We start from the raw sequence: 21,203 nt of genomic DNA, 5'->3' as shown, positions 1-21,203 counted from the left end.
AGACTTGTATTTTATTTACTATTTTTGAGCACTATGTTCAGGTTTATCAGGAGGACTTTGAAAATTAATATTTTATTTATTTGAAAAGGGGCAGCTGTTTATGTTAAGTGATTTATTTGTTACAAAAAATATATAAATAAAAGAATTTTAATTCACCTGATTGTTTGTATTTACAGGGAAAAATAAACAATGTATAGAAATCCAAAACTGATGCATCAGGATACATCGAGAATCATTTAGTAATCGAATCATGACCTCGTGAATCATAATCCTGCCCCTAGTTATACAAGTGCCAATAATGACAGTAAAACACCCCCTCGAGTGTAGTATTGTGATGACACAATGGTTACCAATAAAATAAAAGCTATAATCGAATTGTATTCATATTGTGGGGCAATTCTCTCTCAAAACAAAAAACTTTTTTTGCTAGTGGTATATCAGTTTCCCTGGAAATGCATGGGGTGTGATTAATATCTGGAAAACAATCAGTCATGTCAGTAGACTCCTATGTAATGAAACCTAGTTTACAACTCCCGCAAATAGGCCAACTCTTAGTAACAACCAAGAGACAGTGGATTTCTAGTCCCTGTTAAGTCAGCCAGCCAACTTGAGCTAAGGCTTTCTAGAGCTCGTGGGATTTCCCAAAGTGAATGAACACCACACATATAAACACAAAACAGCATTGCTAGCTCAGTGTTTTTGTAACTAAGATATTGACTGAATTTTTTTTTCCATGAACAGATTTAGCTACTGTCCACAAACTTCACATGTATTTTTAAGCTAGTAATGCTACAGCAGAAGAAGGATGCCAGAGTGGGAGGAGCTTCTAGTAACATCAAGGCTGAACAGAGTTATATATTTAAATATATTGTTTTCAGGAGCACTGATTGGTAATTTGTTGGTTTTTGAGACATCCAGACAACCCACTTTTAGGCGGCTTTTTGCTGTTCAGCTTTTCATGATATTGTCTTAAGTTACCTTTGAAATAAAGAAAAAAATAGTTTCAGATTTATTAATTTATTACAACTGTTAACAACAGGCGATGCCATTTAGAATACAGTAACTAATCAAAGAGGGGCTATTGGTAGAAAATGCTTTTCATGCTGCCATTAAAAGAACAGTTGTTGAAACAGCTGTCCATACAGTCCATGCTGGATCTCTGCTGTTTAGCAGGTGACTCTGTAGAACTGTTTGAGGGGCTGGCCTCCAAAGGCATGACATTGCCATGGCTGGCACATAGCATATTGTTCCACCATTTTCCATTATGCTGCCATGGAAATATGTATAGCGCTAATCAATGGCAGGGTAATATTTATAGTGATGAGGCATTTTTAATTTGAGCATGGCTAGGTGTGCTGTCGTGCTGATTTGATCACGTTCTAAAATGTCTAGCTGACCAATCAGTTTCCTTGGTCGGAACCATCTATAGTGTAATTCATTATGCCGAAGTGGGTAAATCGCAGTTGTTATACAATACAGTCAACATGTGTACATGCATAACTGAGCAGTCTGTACAGAGATGAAACACTTACCAACTGCATCCGTTGTATCTTACATTGCAATTCACACACTTCAATCTCATAATCTCTTCGCAGTTCATTTAGGGCTGACTCCGATCGCTTGACCTCCTACACACAAATGCACATTCACACACACAAAAATAAACACAACAAACTGTTAGTTATGAATACCTCCTATGTATATATAGTTGGCAAACACATTTCAAGAGATATTAAGTACAGCATGCTGCAACAGTCTCGTGGTATTGTATTGTATTTTGTAGGATTCATTGGTACTCTGATGACTATGCTGTGTTTTTGTGCTATCAAAAACAATCACACAAGCATTAGTCCTCCACTTACTTTTATTTTATTAATTTACTAATATTTATGTGCATATGTACATTGCCGGCTGCTAGTTTATAAGTAGCCCAAGCAGTCACCACTACTGGTTGGCGCTACTTCCTGTGTGTATGTGTAAAGGGGTATTTGTTCCAGTGTTATGTCACACTGCAGTGTGTTCCTGAGATAAAGGGAGCTATGCTATTACAGGGCAGGTTTGGTGCCAAGGATAGAGACTATTGGAGGTCTAAAGAGACTTCAATGCAGACTATTGATGAATTTCACTTCAGTGTAAACTGCAATACTTGGACCGCTCTGAAGATATGGTAGAAACATGACTATCTCAATTCAGTATTGGGTTTTTTGCTGTCTATATCTCCTATAACCCAGACTCCCAATAAACATTCATACTCAACCACATGTCTTGAAAGGACTGGTATTGTAAAATATTGTAGAGCAGAATCAAGTCTTAGCAAAGATACCTGCAGAGAAACCTGCCTTATAGGGGAGTGACAGTAGAGAAGGGTGGTAACTTGAGTTAAGCAGGTAAAGCTATGTAGGGCTTACTGTTTATGTACTCATGAGCCTTTTTTGTGTGGACTATTAAATGTCTACTCTTAAAGAAACCCTGCTGTTCCCATTCTTTTTGGAAGAGAAAGGGAAAGCATGCATAATGGTGATGACTGCTACCCATCCGCACCGGTTGCCAGTATTGACCTTGGCAACCATTACTCTACACCTAGACAAGACATTTCTGTATTTCCTGCCGCTAGTTGGTGAGCAGCAGCCACATAAGTCACTATTTGGTTGGCTCTACGTCCTTGCATTTAAAAATGACGAAGCTTAAAATGTATTTTCTGGACCATATGGTTCTGACAAACACTTCTGAAACTATCTTGTATCTTGTATGTACTTCCTTCCTTCATTACCTTGCAGTACAAACACCGTCTGTCATTGGCTATAAAAAACAGCAGGGTTACCCAACCCTTGGTGCTTGTGTCTGTGTCTAGTTGCTTGGTGTAAGATAACCCAGAACATTTCTTGTTCATTTGCACCCGAGGGAGGTAGCAATCCTATACACACACAGTACACCCTCTTAATCTTAAAACGTTAATGTCAATGTACACTGACTACTAACGGACCACTTGACATCAAGAACATTCAAATGGAACAAGCAGAGCCCAAACAAATGTATCTTTCACAGGTGTATGTGTGTGTGTGTGTGTGTGTGTGTGTGTGTGTGTGTGTGTGTGTGTGTGTGTGTGTGTGTGTGTGTGTGCGTGCGCGCACACGCTACAGTGTGAGAATGCAGGTGAGTGTACTGCAGATGTGTAAACCTTTCTGGGCCAAAGTAAACAGCAGCTCCAAAGTTAAGAAAGTCACCTAAGTACACTTACATAATATAACATAACATAACATCACATGCACACACACATACATGCACGCACACATAAGACATGATTTATGGTCCTGTGTATGGAAAAAAAGTTGTAAACCCTTTTCCCTCTCAGATTAGGAATGGGATTAAAAAAAATGGGGAAAAAACTGCACAGCATCTTTAGGAACAACATCCATCAAAAAAGCCAAAAGCATGAAAGTAAAATGAATCTAAAAAAAAAAACTGTACTGGGTCTTTATCAGTGTTAGCTGCTGTACATGAGTTTCTGACTCTGAGTCAGTCATTTTCAATTTTCTATTTCCTTTTAATGCCATAGAAAACTCATCTCATCTCATCATCAGCCGCTTCTCCGGGGTCGGGTCGCGGTGGCAGCAAGCTAAGCAGGGCACTGCAGACGTCCCTCACCCCAGCAACGCCCTCCAGCTCCTCCTGGGGGATCCCAAGGCATTCCCAGGCCAGATTGGACATGTAGTCCCTCCAGCGAGCACTGGGTCTACCCCGGGGTCTCCTCCCCATTGGATGTGCCTGGAAAACCTCCAAAGGAAGGCGCCCAGGAGGCATCCTAATCAGATGCCCAAATCACCTCAATTGGCTCCTTTCGACACGAAGGAGCAGCAGCTCCGAGCTTCCTCTGGATGTCTGAGCTCCTCACCCTATCTCTAAGGCTGAGCCCAGGCACCCTACAGAGGAAACTCATTTCAGCCGCTTGTATCCGTGATCTCACCCTTTCGGTCACTACCCAAGCTCATGACCATAGGTGAGGATTGGAATGAAGATTGACTGGTAAATTGAGAGCTTTGCCTCCCGACTCAGCTCCTTCTTCACCACAACGGTCCGGTAAAACATCCGCATTACTGCTGATGCTGCACCAATCCGCCTGTCAATCTCCTGCTCCAGCCTACCCTCACCCGTGAACAAGACCCCAAGATACTTGAACTCCTTCACTTGAGGCAACAACTCATCACCGACCCGGAGGGAGCAATCCACCATTTTCCAGTAGAGAACCATGGCCCATAGAAAACTCATTTCAATCAAATATTAAGGATGGCATACATTAATTGCTATAGGTGGTGGTTCTGAAGCCAAGCAGAGGACCTGCAACATAGGGTGACAATACTGCACTTTAACCCACTACCTCCAATTCACTGTCGCTTTCATAAAACAGTTACAAAATTATTCGATTTTTAATCCAAAAAGCTTTATTAAACACAGACTTCACAAACACACAGTCAAATTTAAAGAAACGTTTGTTAAACGTCCTGTTATCGCGGTCATCCATAATGATGCTATGCTTAATGAAGCTGTGATGACTGCTTCAATAGCAAAAGAAGCCATTTCAAAAGAAGCCAATGCTAAGGGAGAAAAATAAAAGATGGAGTGGCTATATCTTAGATTACCGAACTATTTAATTTAATCTAAAAAGGTTTATTTAAACAGTCTTCTCAAATACAATCTCAAATTTAAAGATGTCAAATCTCCTGTTATCACTGTCCTCCAATGTTTCACATTGTATCACCTCATAAGAGCAAATGTAAGGTACAACTTAATTCTGACACTGATCCCCCCCACACATACGCACACAAAACATCCCCTTTTCATTGCAAATTTCAGAAGCTAGGTAATATTCCAGCTCCCCTCTTTCAAAACCTAAAAATCTGCATGTGCGAAACCGTGACGATGCACCTGATCTACAGGCGTGTCAGAGGTTAGATGAGTATTCAGATATTCAGCCATGAATGTTTGGGTTTGACATTAGGGGAGAGTTGAGTAAACACACCCTGCTTATTGCCTCAGCCACCCACACACCAGGGTAAAAAACAGCGTAAGTACTGGATCGATTAAAATACTGAAGCAAGCTTCATTCACAAGCTCCCCTGTTAAAGTGGAACAATATTTGGATTCGAAGGGTATACTTCTGTTGTTTGTGAAGAGACGTGTCTGAATTATTCTGTGGATGTTGACAGACCTTATTTGTGTGTGTATGTGTGTGTGTGTGTGTGTGTGTGTGTGTGTGTGTGTGTGTGTGTGTGTTTCCCCACCTGCAGCCGTGACTTTTTCTCAGCAGCGTGAATACGTTGGTCCATCTCTTCTTCCATCTCACTCAGTTGCATAGACGCTTGGTCCTGAGCTCTGCAGACAGCATATTAACTGTCAATGCAGTACTGTACAAACCTTATTATTCCTGTTTGCCCTTCTTTGTGCATCTTTGCACATCTTTCCAGTTTTACAAATAGCTGGAAAGTTTCATTAACATGTAAAAGACAAGCTAAACTAATACGACATTTTGTTGCAAATTGCAAACAGGAAAAGGAAATTCTCAAACTACCATGAGGTTGACATTTTTGGGGACATAATATGTTTATCAAGGCTCTGAACATATGGCAACACAGAGAAAATTCACTTTTTATGCATTGGCAGCAATATTTTGGATGAAGACATGAGCAGTTGTCAGTACATTTGATGTCTTTGTTTTGACATCTTAAACATACAAAATGGTTTGCAAGATGTTTGATATTTTTACATGTGTCTGCACATACCTGTGTGTGTGTGTGTGTGTGTTTGTGTGTGTGTTTGTGTGTGTGTGTGTGTGTGTGTGTGTGTGTGTGTGTGTGTGTGTGTGTGTGTGTGTGTGTGTGTGTGTGTGTGTGTGTGTGTGCATCATGGGTACCGTTTTACAGCCAAGGCGAGGTTCTCCATCTCAGAGTTGTGCTGTTTGATCTCTTTAGCGAAGCTCATGATGACTTCCTCAAACTGAGGCACCAGCCTCGGCTCGGTCAGGCTGATGTTCTGGTAAAGGGCAGCCGCCTGCGCATTCCTGATGGAAAATCACATTTTGATGCAAAGTCAATTTGTCATGCATATACATATATGGCTATGCTCCACAGGGATGTATTACTGTGGGATGGTGTGGAGAACTTTGGAAAATTCCTTCTTTTATACTGTTGTTTCACACCTAAACACAGCCAGAGGTTAATTTCCAAATTCACTTGAGAAAACCAAAATGACCATTATTTGAATATATTAGAAGAGCAAACTGCAAATGTTGCAAGTTTATTGGGGATTGATATGGTTCTTTGCGTGACACTATTGAGGAGGGGATGGGATTGGAGTGGAGGGTTACTGTCACTGCAGCTGACAATGAATGATATACAGTTTACATTATCATACTTTTGTGGCATCGCAAGTAGCCAGTGGATATCACAAACAATCTTTCAATACTGTTATCTTAGTTCCACAAGTTCTTCACAGAACTTTGAACAGAAATAAATATTGCCCTTGTAATTTCACCTGCTTCTTTATCCTCTGACTTAGTTCACTTTTCCCACCAGACACAGTACTTGTCCATCAATCCACACAAAGTATGTAGGTATAATCAAACACAAACAGTAACCACACTCCAGATCAGAAAGGCTTATACTGTAACATAGGACAGCATTCAGTCTGTGTGTAATTAGACATTATCCCCATTTACGTGGTTGTGAAGCCATTGACCTGACTGTTAGAAGTGGGTTATAAAGTGGAACCTCGTGAAGAGAGTGTATTTGCCCTGTGACAGGCTGGCCAAGCTGTAATCCTTGAGTACACAAACACTACAGCTTTTCTCTCAATAGTGCAAGGTGAGAGGTAGCTTGCTTTAGTGTCATACCGAGAATTGCAAATACACATACACAAACACAAACACACACACACACACACACACACACACACACACACACACACACACACACACACACACACACACACACACACACACACACACACACACACACAGAAATTGGTGTTACTTTTGAGTACTGCAATATTATTTGCAGTGTAGAATAGGAGTGTAATGGTACACAAAAATCATGGTTCCGTACATACCGCGGTTTTGAAGTCACGGTTCGTTTAGTATGTTTTAGGTACAACGGGGAAAAGAAACAAAACATAAAATGGCTTCTTTTTTTATTAAATAGTGGTTTACTAAACAAACTAGTTTATGGCTCTGTCTTTCATAAATAAAAAAAAGGTTGTCAATACTGCTGCAACCGGCTGCAACCTACTAATGAAAAAGTACAATTTACTTAAAAGGTAAATCAAAATAAATATCCTCTCAAATAAATAAAAAATATAATATAATAAACATCCAATAAGGTGCAACATTTAGAAAATTAACTGTTCTTGAACTGTACTTGTATTCACATTAGCAGCTTTCAGCTTCACATTAGGAGTGTGCAACATAAATATTCTGTAAATTAAATAAACAAGCAAGAAACTGTCCAGACGGGTTACATTACAAATATACCAGTAATGGTGTCTGTACTTGTAATGGATTTTGGACCACAGTGTCAGACTTGTACGTCTGTGGGTGTCCGAGTGGCGTGGCAGTCTATTCCGTTGCCTACTAACACGGGGATCGCCAGTTCGAATCCCTGTGTTACCTCCGGCTTGGTCAGGCGTCCCTACAGACACAACTGGCCATGTCTGCAGGTGGGAAGCCAGATGTGGGTGTGTGTCCTGGTCACTGCAATAGCACCTCGTCTGGTCGGTCGGGGCGCTTGTTTGGGGGGAAGGATAACTGGGGGGAATAGCATGATCCTCCCACGTGCTACATCCCCCTGGTGAAACTCCTCACTGTCAGGTGAAAAGAAGTGGCTGACGACTCCACATGCATCGGAGGAGGCATGTGGTAGTCTGCAGCCCTCCCCGGATTGGTAGAGGGGGTGGAGCAACAACCGAGATGGCTCAGAAGAGTGGGGTAATTGGCCTGATACAATTGGAGAGAAAAAGGGGGGAAAATCCACACAAAAACGAAAAAAGAAAAAGAAACCGTCCAGACCCACGGCGCACCTGATGCGAGTCGCGAGCACATCCTACTACTAAACGTCCCCCCCAGGTCATCAATGAGTGAGTGAGTGACCACAATTTGCGATGCATAGCCGACGGTGGCAGTTGTGTGAAATTTTTAATAAAATTAAATAAATACCCATTAAGGTGCAGCATTTAGAAATGCCCCCCCCTTTCTCTCCCCAACTGTATCCAGCCAATTACCCCACTGTACAAACTGTCAAGAACATGCTCAAGAAGGTACAAAGCAGCAACGATGACCCCTACATTGCTCTGCTTGAATACCGCAACACACCAATTGAGGGTGTGGGGTTCTCTCCTGTGCAGCTGTTAATGGGACGTCATCTGAAGTCCAAACTGCCAACATCCACAACTCTACTGACTGCTTAAAGTAAAGCTCAAGTACATGACAAGCAAAAGTACAAGCAAATGAAGCAAAAGAGTTACTATGACAGACAAACAAGACAGTTGCTAGATCTGCAAACAGGTGAAAATGTCAGAATACAGACAGGAGACACATGGCAGCCAGCTGTGGTGGTGAACAGACATCAGCAGCCAAGCTCCTTCTAGTTCGCATGCCGGATAGAAGAGTCTACAGGAGGAATAGGAAACGTCTACCGAAGACAGGTGAGAGGGAGCTTCCACCTACCCCCAAGTAAGTGCAGTTGTGTGCTGCAGCCCATTTCTGCCCAGAGTTCACCACCTGCAGAAATGGCCTGTTACTACTATACATCCTCGGACATAGTAGTGTTTGTGATGCATGCTGGTATGAATGGCCAGAGTGGTCACTATCTGCTCTATGCTACCTTTTCCTGATTAAAGGAATGGTTTGGTTTGCGGGGATTTTACTGTCTGTCCTGCTTACATAGAGTCAGACAAACCAGCGAATACCGTTTTATGTCTGTGCATGCAGTTTGGAGATACGTTAAATGGTGAGTTTAGCCTAGCTTAGCTCAATCGCTGGATGGGTAACAGGATCATTAGCAGCTCCTCTCAAAAGAAGGGAAATATGCCTTCTCCAAAGGCAATTGTTAATACTTTTTACTTGGTAGCCTAGGGTTAACAATTTTTCTTAAACAATGTTTACACAGGTACATGGGAAATCCTGAAAATTAGGTTATATTTTTTTAACTATTTTTCCTTGATACATATATGAATTGAGCATTGTCCTCTGAAAAGTTGGTGCGGTAATACATGCATAATGTTATGGCTTTTTAACCATCCAATCAATTACAAAGAACCACCAGAAAAGTTTCCCACCAAACATCAGTGACTGAACCCACGGTGGAACCCTGATCTGAACACAGCCTTTTAGTAACTTATGTCATTTCAAAGTCCCTGTGCTGGTTTTATATTTTTCAGCTGATTGTTATATTAATGAATACAACCAGTTGAAAACAAAGGAATGTATTTATCTGTGCATGAGAAAAATCACCACTGTAGTAATCAATGTCCGAGACGCCTCAGCATGGCAGTGTGAAGCTGGTCCCATGCAAAGCCTCGGGGAAGCAGACATGAGATGTACGCAATTGTAGAGATGCACACACACACGCACGCACGCACGCACGCACGCACGCACGCACGCACGCACGCACGCACGCACGCACACACACACACACACACACACACAGACACACACACACACACACACACACACACACACATCTCCCTATAATTCTATACTTGAGGACCCTTCATCCCTAGCCCTAAACCCTCATTTTAACCATGCCTAACCTTAACCCGAAACCCAAGTTTCGGGTTAAAGTTAGGCATAACCTTATTAGGGTTAAGTCTAGTCGGTTTACACACACACACACACACACACACACACACACACACACACACACACACACACACACACACACAAAGGTAGCTTGGCATGCACAGACACACGGATATGCAGACAACTACACACACACACACACACACACACACACATGTGCACATTTATTGGGGCTGGGCCTACACACACATGCAGCACCTTACATGCATCACACACTATTACTGTTGCTGTTTTTTTGTTCTGTTTTGTTGTTGTTCAGTTACTATTGTTGCTGCAGTGTTGATGAGCTGAAACTCAAGAATTTTACTCTTATACTTTTATAATGAGACGTAACAAATAAAGAATCTTGAATCTTTTAAGTGTTAACTCTAAAATAGGCCCTTGGAGAAGTTGGGAGCAACCAAAATGCCCCCACTCTTACGGTAAAAAAACTCAAATTGCCCCTCAAATTATAGCTGAACACACAAAAATATACACATACATAGGCAATGAGACATGGCTCATGTTTGTGTAGATTAGGCTGTCTATCTATCTGTCTATCTGTCTGTCTGTCTGTCTGTCTGTCTGTCTGTCTGTCTGTCTGTCAGATAAGCAGAGATAGCGAGAAAAGAGAAGTGGCCCCTGTGTAACAGTACTACAGTATACCTGCTCGTAAGACAAGATGGTGTTTAATCCAATAAAAAAGGAGGGTGGGGGTGACTGACAGCCTTATGAAAGGCAAATGTCTAACTGTTTCATGTCATTATTTCCTCTGTGGGTGCTCCATCTTACCTGGGTATGAACTTGGCGTGGTCCCCCAGCCGCCCCTCGAAGTTTTCCCAGGCAGCGGACACGTCTCCGCCCTCCATGTCCTCTCCATAGCGGCAGTGAAATCCGCTGATGAACTCCAGCAAGGTGACCGTGCCGTCGTTGTCGACGTCCAGTCGGTTGAAGATCTGCTCGGCCTCGGTGTTGGAGACGTGGAGCTCCCCACAGATGGTCAAAAACTCATTCTTCTCGATCCGTCCCGAATTATCCACGTCGTAGGATTGAAAGAGCAAGCGCAGCCTGTCCTGCTCCGCCGCACTCATGCCCTTTAGGGAAGGCTGTGCGCCCGGGGCAGGCTTGTTCGCGTTTAGATAGCTAGGAGGGGGGAAAAAAACAAAAAACAAAAACAGATAAGCTACAGCTACACCAGGGAGACTACCCTACTAAACATCATACAGACTTTGTAGTAGTCATCCTATATGTAGAATTAAAATGATTTTTCCATCCACATTCAGCCTGCGCGCGCCTGAGCTCTGCTGAAAGTTGTCCGTGTGTACGGGTGCATTGACAGCCGTAAGGATCTCCTTTATATAGACCTAAAATAATATCTTTACATTAACACAACTTCGATTTAAATTTATGAACCTGTTTTTATATATGTATATATAATGGCGGCACTGGACGCGTTTGCTCGAGTTACCCGTACCGGTTGCAGCCTCAATAAACGACAGGTCCCGTTGGTGCACAAGTGACTGTAGAGGAAACTTCCTGATGGAGTCAGGTGCCACCCACCAGAGCCGGTGTCCTGACGATTTATGCCGCCTCGTCGTAAAATGCCACCGTATCGCGAATCTACAGCAGCCTCAATCTAACCCTAACCTCGCTTTACCATGCGCAGAGCCGCTAAGTAGCACATCGCGATAGCTAGCACATATCGACAGAACATCCCGGGGCCCTGAGTAAAATTCTGCCAAGGGGCCGGCCCACCCGGGAGACATGTAAACCATTTGCCATTGCCACACAGTGTTACACCTGACACCCCACCCCCTCCAGCGTTCCCACTACAATCCTCCCTCTTTTTAAAGTTTGCTCCATCTGTCGGTCTAAGAATAAGTAGACCTATTTAGAACAGAAAGAGGTGTAAACAACCTATATTTATTGAATAGAATATGTTCTATAGAATCTCAAGATAAGTGAATATTAACATTAAGATAAATAAGAACGTGTAGAAAATATAACATGTAGAAAATTATAAAATATAACACTGAGCTTTGGCCCTGCTGCCTGGTGAGTAGCTCATCCATCCATCCATTATCCGAACCGCTTATCCTGCTGTCAGGGTCGCGGGGATGCTTGAGCCTATCCCAGCAGTCATTGGGCGGCAGGCGGGGAGATACTCTGGACAGGCCGCCAGGCCGTCACACACAGGGCCTAATTTGTTCAGTCCTCACAAAATAATACAACGTTGGCTATACAATGTAAGCATAAGCTTATAGGCTATGGCTGAAGCTTTATGTATCAGCATAGTAAAATAAAACCTATACAGCTGTGTGATTAGCGTTGGCTATACAACGTAAACATGTGCCTATAGGCCATGGCTGCAGCTATATGTCTTAAGATAGCAAGACAGACAGACAGACAAGAGATGCACTGTCCAGCTAGGTTAGCAAGGCAAACAGAGAGACGCACTGCAAGCTAGCACATCAATTTAACGGTACTGTTACTTGCTGACATCAAATTTGGAGAGAGAACACGAGTTTACCTGACTGCTGTTCCCGCAATTCATTCTCAGTGTGTGTGTGTGTGTGTGTGTGTGTGTTTTCGTGGCCAGAGGGATAGTTTCGCTCCTCTCATCGAAGTTGTAAACATTGACACCCGCTTTGACACGTGGGGGGGCGGGGCTCTTCCGTATATCCTTTAGTGACCGGCCGGCCGCCATATTGGACCGGGCAAGACTGGCCTGTAAACAAACACAAGTAAATGAGGTAGCTACGGTTTTCTGGGGGAAAAGCACTATAACGTTTACATTTCTCAATGATCTACGTGGACTACAAAGAAGGTTTTGTCTCCAGTTACTCAAAATCTCGATAGTGGGCTATAATCGCTGCCAGACGATCAAAAGAGGAGTGTGTATGAACTGAATTACTTACGTTGGGGAAAATAATTAATTTTCATAGGGAAATGTAAAAACTCACGTTTGTCAACCATGGAATTGGCTTATTTTGCTTGCTTGATACTTTTTTGTACACTATGGAAATGGCTTTTTTTGTCTACGTCACCATCGTTTTAGCTTTTCTTGTGCTCCAGGTCATAACACAGCAGTATAATGATGTAATGATATAGTAAAAATAAAATACAAAAATATATAATATAATCAAAAATTAATATAACGACGATAATAATAATAATGTATACAGTTATTTCCTTGCCCAGTGCGGGATTCGCTACGGCGTGTACTGCACCACAAGGCGACATCACTAACCGCTCGACTAAAGGGTCAGACCCGTTAACTAGGGATTAACGTGTTTTATTAGTAGTTTACAATAATAATAATAATAATAATAATAATAATAGTGTAACGTGCACGGATAAGTAGACACGTTAACCCTTAGCTAACGGGTCGGACCATTTAGTCGACTGGTTAACGTTGTCGCTTGCGGAGGAGAAGATACGGGTTCGCGTCCCGGCTGTGGCGACGGTTCCCCGGCAACCCCCCTAATTCCCTACATTGGTGTCAGAAGTGGGATGGTGAGACCGTGAGGTTATCGGAAGCGCGTACGCCTATAGGCGCGACGGAGTTGATATACTTCCCAAAAGAGGGGGCTAGTGTAACGTGCACGGATAGGTAAACACGTTAGCCCTTGGCTAACAAGTAGGACCCTTTAGTCGACTGGTTAACGTTGTCACTTGCGGAGCTGGAAGTACAGGTTTGCGTCCTGGCTCTGGAGACAGCTCCTTGATTCGCTGCAATCGCATAGGGTTTTGTTTGTTTTGTTTTTTTTCGGAAACCGCCAGTGGTGTTGATAAAAGTGCTCAACAAATGAGGAGCAGAATATCAATATAGAGGTAAGAAATTTTTTTTTAATACATAGCAGTATTAGTGTAAACTACTAATAAGACACGTTAGTCCCTAGTTAACGGGTCTGGTCCTTTAGCCGAGCGGTTAGTGATGTCGCCTTGTGGTGCACTACACCCCGTATCGAATCCCGCACCGGCCAAAAAAAATAACCGGTTACATTAGCTTGTTTCGTACGTCGCGCACTCATCAATTGCTAATTATTAAATTATTATTATCATTAGCAGCTGATGAGGGCGCGAACCACGAAACAAGCTTGTACTGCTATGTATTGAAAGTTTTTTTCCTACATATATATCCATCCATTACCTGAACCGCTTATCCTGCATTAAGGGTTGCGGGAGCCTATCCCAGCAGTCATTGGGCGGCAGGCGGGGAGACACCCTGCACAGGCCGCCAGGCCATCACACAAGGCCGACGCAGACGCGAGAAGAACATGCAAACTCCACACAGAGGACGACTCCGAAGGTTGGACTACCCTGGGGCTCGAACCCAGGACCTTCTTGCGGTGAGGCGAATATATATATATATATATATATATATATATATATATATATATATATATATATATATATATATATATATATATATATATATATATAAACTTTGTTTAAAGAAACACAACGGTAATAAGGAGCAATATCTGTACTGAATACAAACTCGAAGTCCCCAAGTCCAAATGGGAGACACCACCAAAGGTGGTTGAGAATGGAAGAGCTAAGATCCTGTGGGACTTCAGGTTCCAGACTGACAAGCAGGTGCTGGCTAACCAACCAGAAATTTTGGTGGTCGACAAAGAACAGAAGACAGCAGTAGTGATCCATGTAGCAATCCCAAGTGATGGCAGCATCAGGAAGAAAGAGCATGAGAAGCTAGAGAAAAACCAAGGGTTGAGGGAAGAACTAGTAGATTGGATGTGGAAGGTGAAATCCACAGTAGTAGTCCCATTGGTAATAGAAGCACTAGGGGCTGTGACCCCCAAACTAGGAGAGTGGCTCCAGCAGATTCCAAGAACAACATCTGAGGTCTCTGTCCAGACAGCCCGGTATGACCCTAACCCTAACCATGCAAGAAAAACTTGCCCCATACAACTTCGTGGTGCCGGACAAGAAAATGTCAGTGACATCGTGTCCCCCAGCACGATTTCATAGATTTAATTTTGTGACTATGACACGAAATCTCATGATACCCAATTGGACCAGAGGAGTGCGGTCCTAGGACTTGCTAAGATAAAGCACAGAACCCTCAAACTCCCAGGCCTCTGGTTGAGGACCCCAGCTTGAGGAAGACACACGCCGTCGGAAAAAAAGGCGAGAGGGTAATTATTTTTTGTTTTATACACAAATAATATAAGAATAATAAATACAAACATAATAATGTGTATATTGTGCAATTATACTCTAAATATTGCAAGAGTCAGTCTTCTATATGATATTGATTCAAATATGGGCAACAAAGTGGTTAAGACATTTTGACCGGTTAAAAAAGTGAAAGGCTTTCCTTTTCCTCTTAAAAATATGGGATGAAAAGCAGCATATTAATAATAAAAAACACAACAGACTGATACTGTGCAACACTCAAGGGTCATTTGAGATTTCAAGTTATGCCATTTTATAACAATGAATTATTTTCCACCACGTAAGTAATTCAGTTCATGTAAACCTAATGTTGATATACACTCATCTCATTAGTGTCTAGCAGCAATTATAGCCTAACTATCGAAATTCTAAGTAACTGGAGATTTTTTTGTACTCCATGTAGATCATAAACCCTTGAATATAAAAACAACTAATTGAAATCAGTTGAGAAATGTAAACACTGTAGTGCTTTTTATCCAAAAAACTGCAGCTTCCCCATTTACTTGTATTTGTTTACAGGTCAGTCTTGCCTGGTCCAGTATGATAGCGATGTTGACATATCATCCAATGGCCAATACGGCGTCAAGGTGTATATGTTTATGCCCCCCTGCTCCACCAGTATAGGTAGCCCTGCTCTCAAACAGAGACAACCGCCCATCAACAAAAATGAAAATGCACCTCTCTCAACAACAAATCAGTATTAAAGCTTAAATCAATGATTCCCCGATCTGTCCCTCCTTGAGAACTACAAACAAGGTGCAGCAGCCATTGTCATTGAGTCATTGTGTGCTGTCAGCTCAGCAGTAAACAGTTCCCACCCATGTACAGATGGCATGCTCGGACCAAAGTTAACACAGGCCATCTAATGTATTACAAACTATATCAAACTATATGGGAACACTGCTCTGTTGTATTATTGATTGTAGAAAAGGTAAAATTTCCTGCCCAAAGCAGGCATCGCCACATCTTCATCATGTTTCGATGCTTCTTCCTGCTTGAATAGAAACGTGTTTGCTGCTGCACCAGTTTTCGTTCTACCCAGGCAAAAACATTACAGTGTCATCAACCATGGTGAAGATGCCAGTTAGTATTATGTAACATGACTCCATAGTCCAGATAAAACAGCTATTTATTAATGGATAAAACTCCCCAGATTTTAGATTTAACAAAGACAGCATAAAAAGCGTAATACCAAGCTGTTATTGACTCTAATGACTGATGCCTTCAACTCTTTGGCGAGAAATGAAATGTTAATAATAACAACTTTATGCAGAGGCTCTGGCTTAGGGGCCCCTGACCCCCACCCAGGGCCCCTGGGCTTGTGCCTGGTGGGTCCATTGCATCTGTATCAACATCCCAAACCACTACCACCCTCTCTCATTCACTTTTTCAGAAACATACCATTGTTGTGTGCTGCAGTAGTGCAGTATATAGAGTGTTATGCGCACCATGCTCGTTGATATATTTTGTTCTTATTTCTATTTCTTATTTCTATTTTATTTCTATTTGTTTCTGTTTCAATTTTCTTATCTTGTTTCTTGTTAGTTATTAGAGCGTGAGTGTCTGTAGTAATAGAACTTAATTTTCCCTCAGGGATAAATAAAGTATTCTGATTCTTATTCTGATGCTGATTCTGATGTCTGGGTTAATGATCAAAGAACACTGACACTAATAAGATGAATACCTCTCAAAATCTAAACATTTTCCCAAAACCAAGTGTTATTGTGAGAAGCCAGTAACCCACCACCTGTAAAACTATACTGTACCTTATCGACAACTGTGTACCAGTTGCAGAAAAATCCCTTCGAATGTTTAAGAGATGTTTTTGTGGTTTGTCTTCAATAATAGTCAGTTGTTACACATTACACTAAAACTAAAATTGGAAATGATCACATTGCTGGTAATTTTTCCAAGTTTGTTGGGAGTGCACCTTTTACATATTTGTTTCATTGTTAAGACTGTAGCCTATATCTTAATAACACCACGTGTAGTGTCAACTTTATTAAAGTGACACAACATGCATTATTGTAAACTGTTCAGGGGTTTGTAAAAGTAAACAATTTCCGTTTCATTTCCTGAGTGAGTTTGCATAAAATTCTTTCGAATAAATGTCTACTGATAAATGCATCCCTAACCTTCTTCTCTCTCTGAGCAACACAGACAGACTGATGCAGTCTTCCATAGCTAGCTCTCATAGCTAGCTGTAATGTTTTCATAGCTAGCAGGCTATTATAGACTATTGTAACACCCACCTTTCTCTACTGGGGAGTACAATAAATCACTTAAAATCAATTCAAAATCCTGCTGCATGACTGCTGACTAACACCAGAGGGAGAGCACACATTACACATATTTCTAAGTCTTTACCCTGGTTACCTGCTAGTTTTGGTATCCATTTTAAATGTATCTCATTAGTTTATATGGCATTACATGGCCTTGCACTAGACTGATGCAGTCTTCCATAGCTAGCTGTCATAGCTAGCTGTAATGCTTTCATAGCTAGCAGGCTATTATAGACTATTGTAACACCCTCCTTTCTCTACTGGGGAGTACAATAAATCACTTAAAATCAATTCAAAATCCTGCTGCATGACTGCTGACTAACACCAGAGGGAGAGCACACATTACATATATTTCTAAGTCTTTACCCTGGTTACCTGCTAGTTTTGGTATCCATTTTAAATGTATCTCATTAGTTTATATGGCATTACATGGCCTTGCACTAGACTGATGCAGTCTTCCATAGCTAGCTGTCATAGCTAGCTGTAATGCTTTCATAGCTAGCAGGCTATTATAGACTATTGTAACACCCTCCTTTCTCTACTGGGGAGTACAATAAATCACTTAAAATCAATTCAAAATCCTGCTGCATGACTGCTGACTAACACCAGAGGGATTGCACACATTACACATATTTCTAAGTCTTTACCCTGGTTACCTGCTAGTTTTGGTATCCATTTTAAATGTATCTCATTAGTTTATATGGCATTACATGGCCTTGCACTAGACTGCTTCTGAAAAAGGCTCTTGGTTTATGGAGCAGGAAGGCCCCTCAGGTCCTCTGGTTCTTCTCTTTCAACTGTTCCACAAAGCAGAACAAACACGTTTGGTGATGCTGCTTGCAGCCACCACGCTCCTCTCAGATCCTCTGGAGCCGCCTTACACAGGATGTGAGAGGAGCTGAAGACACTGGCATTTACACATGTATAAACTAAAAAAAATTCATTTAGTCTGGCTTTCATGTAGTGTTTTATAATGTTATGTTTTTATCATTTATAGGCATTTTATTTATCATCTATCTTGTTTTATCAGCGTTTTACTATTGATAATTATGATTTATTTTATTCGATTTCATTTTACAAATATTTTACTGTTTTACTATAATCTATTTATTTTGTGCAGTATTTAGTTGTCCTGGTGTGCATTAGTCTCTACATCCATTTCTAACATCCTGTGAATGGTTAGTCGCTTGTAAAGCACTTTGAATTGCGTTTGATTTGTGAAAAAGGTGCTAAATAAATAAAGTTTGATTGATTGATTGACTGATTACCTGCATACTTCTTTCATGTTTTCAAATTTTGGAGACACTATCCTTGGATAATGGATGGACGGAAGGACATTTTGGAGACCTGCCATGCCTTTCAGCGTATTTTGGCACGATGCATTTTGTGTTGTGACCTATTGTGACACTTTCATGGGCATTGATATGACATCCCTTTTGAGTATATGTTACCGATGGCTTTGATAACTGACCTGGGTGTCAATTTGTCGCCCTCCGCCTCCTGGCCACTTTGAAAATGCTCCTCCACCACAGGTGACAATTGCCCAGATTCTACCTCTGTTTTGTCCTCCTCCTCATCCTCATTGTATCGTTCATGAAAGCTGCTGATGAACTCCTCCATGGTCACCGTGCCATCTTTGTCAATGTCCAGTCGGTTGAATATTCTCTCTGCTTCCTCATTGGAGATGTTGAGCTCCTGACAGATGGTAAGGAACTCATTTTTTTCAATCTCTCCTGAGTTGTCCACATCATAGGTGTGGAAGAGCGCACGCAGACGGTTTTGTTCTGCCTCGCTCATGCCCTGTGTTGACGCCATGGTTTGGCCCCACAAAGGGAAAAAAACACAGCTGTGAAGGGCTCTCAAGCTTTTTATTGTATCATGTCCTAATGTTTTATTAAGTGGTGAAGAGAGATGAATAATGATAAAACGAAAACAAGTTGCCAGACATTTGCAAAAAAAAAACAAAAAAAAAACAAAACAAAAATGTATCTCAGATGGTACAAGCTGCTCAAATTTAAAGTTACCCAAGCTAAGATCTTCTGACTAGAGTTTTTTGCATAGAATTTGCTTTGGTCCCAGTGACCAAACAGCCCGATCGCCCAACTATGAGATATTACAGCAACAAATCCTTTTAAAATCCCTCAAAAGGTGCGGAAAGCAGGATATTCCACCCTGCAACATCTATTTGTGAAAAGAAGATAGGGTTTAAAGTCAAGTCTCAGGCGGGTTTAAGTAAGATCCATGACTTAAAAAAATCCATTGCTGAATCTTAAGACTGTTCCCCAGGATGGTCTCTCTCCAGATATTTCCATTTATAACTTCTGAGCAAACACACACACATGCGCACATAAACAGACACACACACTCCTCCCACCACACATATACTGACCTATGAACAAACACACACACACAAACATGCATGCACGCACGCGTGTACACACATCTAAGCAGACACAACCACTCACCAAGAAAACATTAATTTTAAAACATAATTACTAAAATTCAAATTTAATACAGTTAATACATCAAAAATCCAACAGACCTCATGTGACGTTTCACTTAATAAAAAATTATCTCTTCAAAGAAGTCACTCAGTTATGATGTGTGTTTTCTCTCCAAATCATGTGGTCCTAGGGAGCGTTATGTGGCAACTCCAGGCAGGCTAAGATAGACAAAAAACTACTAATGACATAAGCAACTTTTGGGTGTGATGTGTTTTGTGTGTTTTTATGGGGAAATAGTAAAATTATATATGTAACCGCAGTAGAAGAAAGAGAAAATATTTTGTGTATATACACACACACACACACACACACACACACACATATACAGTGCTGCTTGAAAGTTTGTGAACCCTCCAGACATGGTCACTGTTTTTGTAAAAAACATTAAAATAAGCTTATTACACATAAATCCAAATCCCAATTTGTAAAGCACACCTTCCAAATAATGGACACACACACAAAAAGAGATATATTTGCATTATTTAATTCAACAAAGGTGGTTTATTTCACAAAAACTGAAAATTTAACATGTGCAAAAGTATGTGAACCCTTGTATTAGTAGCTTGTGGCTCCTCCTTTTGCAGCCATTACTTCAACCAAACGTCTTCTGTAACCACTAACCAGTCTCTCGCATCTGCTTATGGGCATTTTTGCCCACTCTTCCTTGCAGAACTCAGCCAGTTGAGAGAGGTTGGAGGGACATCTGGTATGTACCAACTTCTTCAGGTCTCGCCACAACATTTCAATTGGATTAAGGTCCGGACTTTGACTGGGCCTATCCAGAGTACGAATCCTCTTTCTCTGAAGCCATTCCTTTGTAGTTTTGCTGGAATGCTTTGGGTCATTGTCTTGTTGCATAATCCATTTTCGTCCCAGCTTCAACTCCCTGACTGATGGCAGGAGATTCTGGTCAAGAATTTGTTGATATGCCGGAGAATTCATGGTTCCTTGGATAATATGGAGTCGTCCAGGTCCAGAAGCAGAAAAGCAGCCCCAGACCTTCACATTTCCACCACCATGCTTCACTGTTGGGAGGAGGTTCTTTTCTTCATATGCATTGTTGGCTTTTCTCCAAACATGTTGGTTTTGATTGTGACCAAATAATTCTATTTTGGACTCGTCTGTCCAGAGAATGGACTTCCAGAAGGCCTCTGGTTTGTCCAAGTGCTCTCTGGCAAAGTTGAAATGGGCAGCTTTGTTCTTTTTTGAGAGCAGAGGCTTCCTTCTAGCAACCCTCCCATGAATGTCATGGCTATTCAATTTTCGTCTGATTGTAGACGCATGCACATTTGTCCCAGATGCTACCAGAGAGGTCTGCAACTCTCTAGAGGTGATGTGTGGGTTGGCCTTTACCTGATTTATTATTTTTCTGGTGCTTCTGGGTGATAG

General features: G+C 41.5%; 1 protein-coding gene across 1 annotated transcript in view; it reads right to left on the bottom strand.

Moving 5' to 3' along the window:
- The window catches only part of rasef (RAS and EF-hand domain containing), a 62,195-nt gene extending 43,070 nt beyond the window's left edge, over positions 1 to 19,125 (bottom strand). The window contains exons 1-6 of the mRNA XM_056279288.1: positions 18,808 to 19,125; positions 14,149 to 14,172; positions 10,619 to 10,932; positions 5,909 to 6,055; positions 5,280 to 5,370; positions 1,533 to 1,628 (exon numbers count right to left, since the gene is read on the bottom strand). Of these exons, the coding sequence (XP_056135263.1) occupies positions 1,533 to 1,628; positions 5,280 to 5,370; positions 5,909 to 6,055; positions 10,619 to 10,932; positions 14,149 to 14,172; positions 18,808 to 19,125 (990 nt within the window). The remainder of the gene's footprint in view (positions 1 to 1,532; positions 1,629 to 5,279; positions 5,371 to 5,908; positions 6,056 to 10,618; positions 10,933 to 14,148; positions 14,173 to 18,807) is intronic.
- Between the last annotated feature and the right edge of the window lie 2,078 nt (positions 19,126 to 21,203).

The sequence above is a fragment of the Lampris incognitus genome, chromosome 1 (assembly GCF_029633865.1).
Source record: "Lampris incognitus isolate fLamInc1 chromosome 1, fLamInc1.hap2, whole genome shotgun sequence".
Classification (NCBI taxonomy): Eukaryota; Metazoa; Chordata; class Actinopteri; order Lampriformes; family Lampridae; genus Lampris; species Lampris incognitus.
This window is presented reverse-complemented; position numbering and strand designations above follow the sequence as displayed.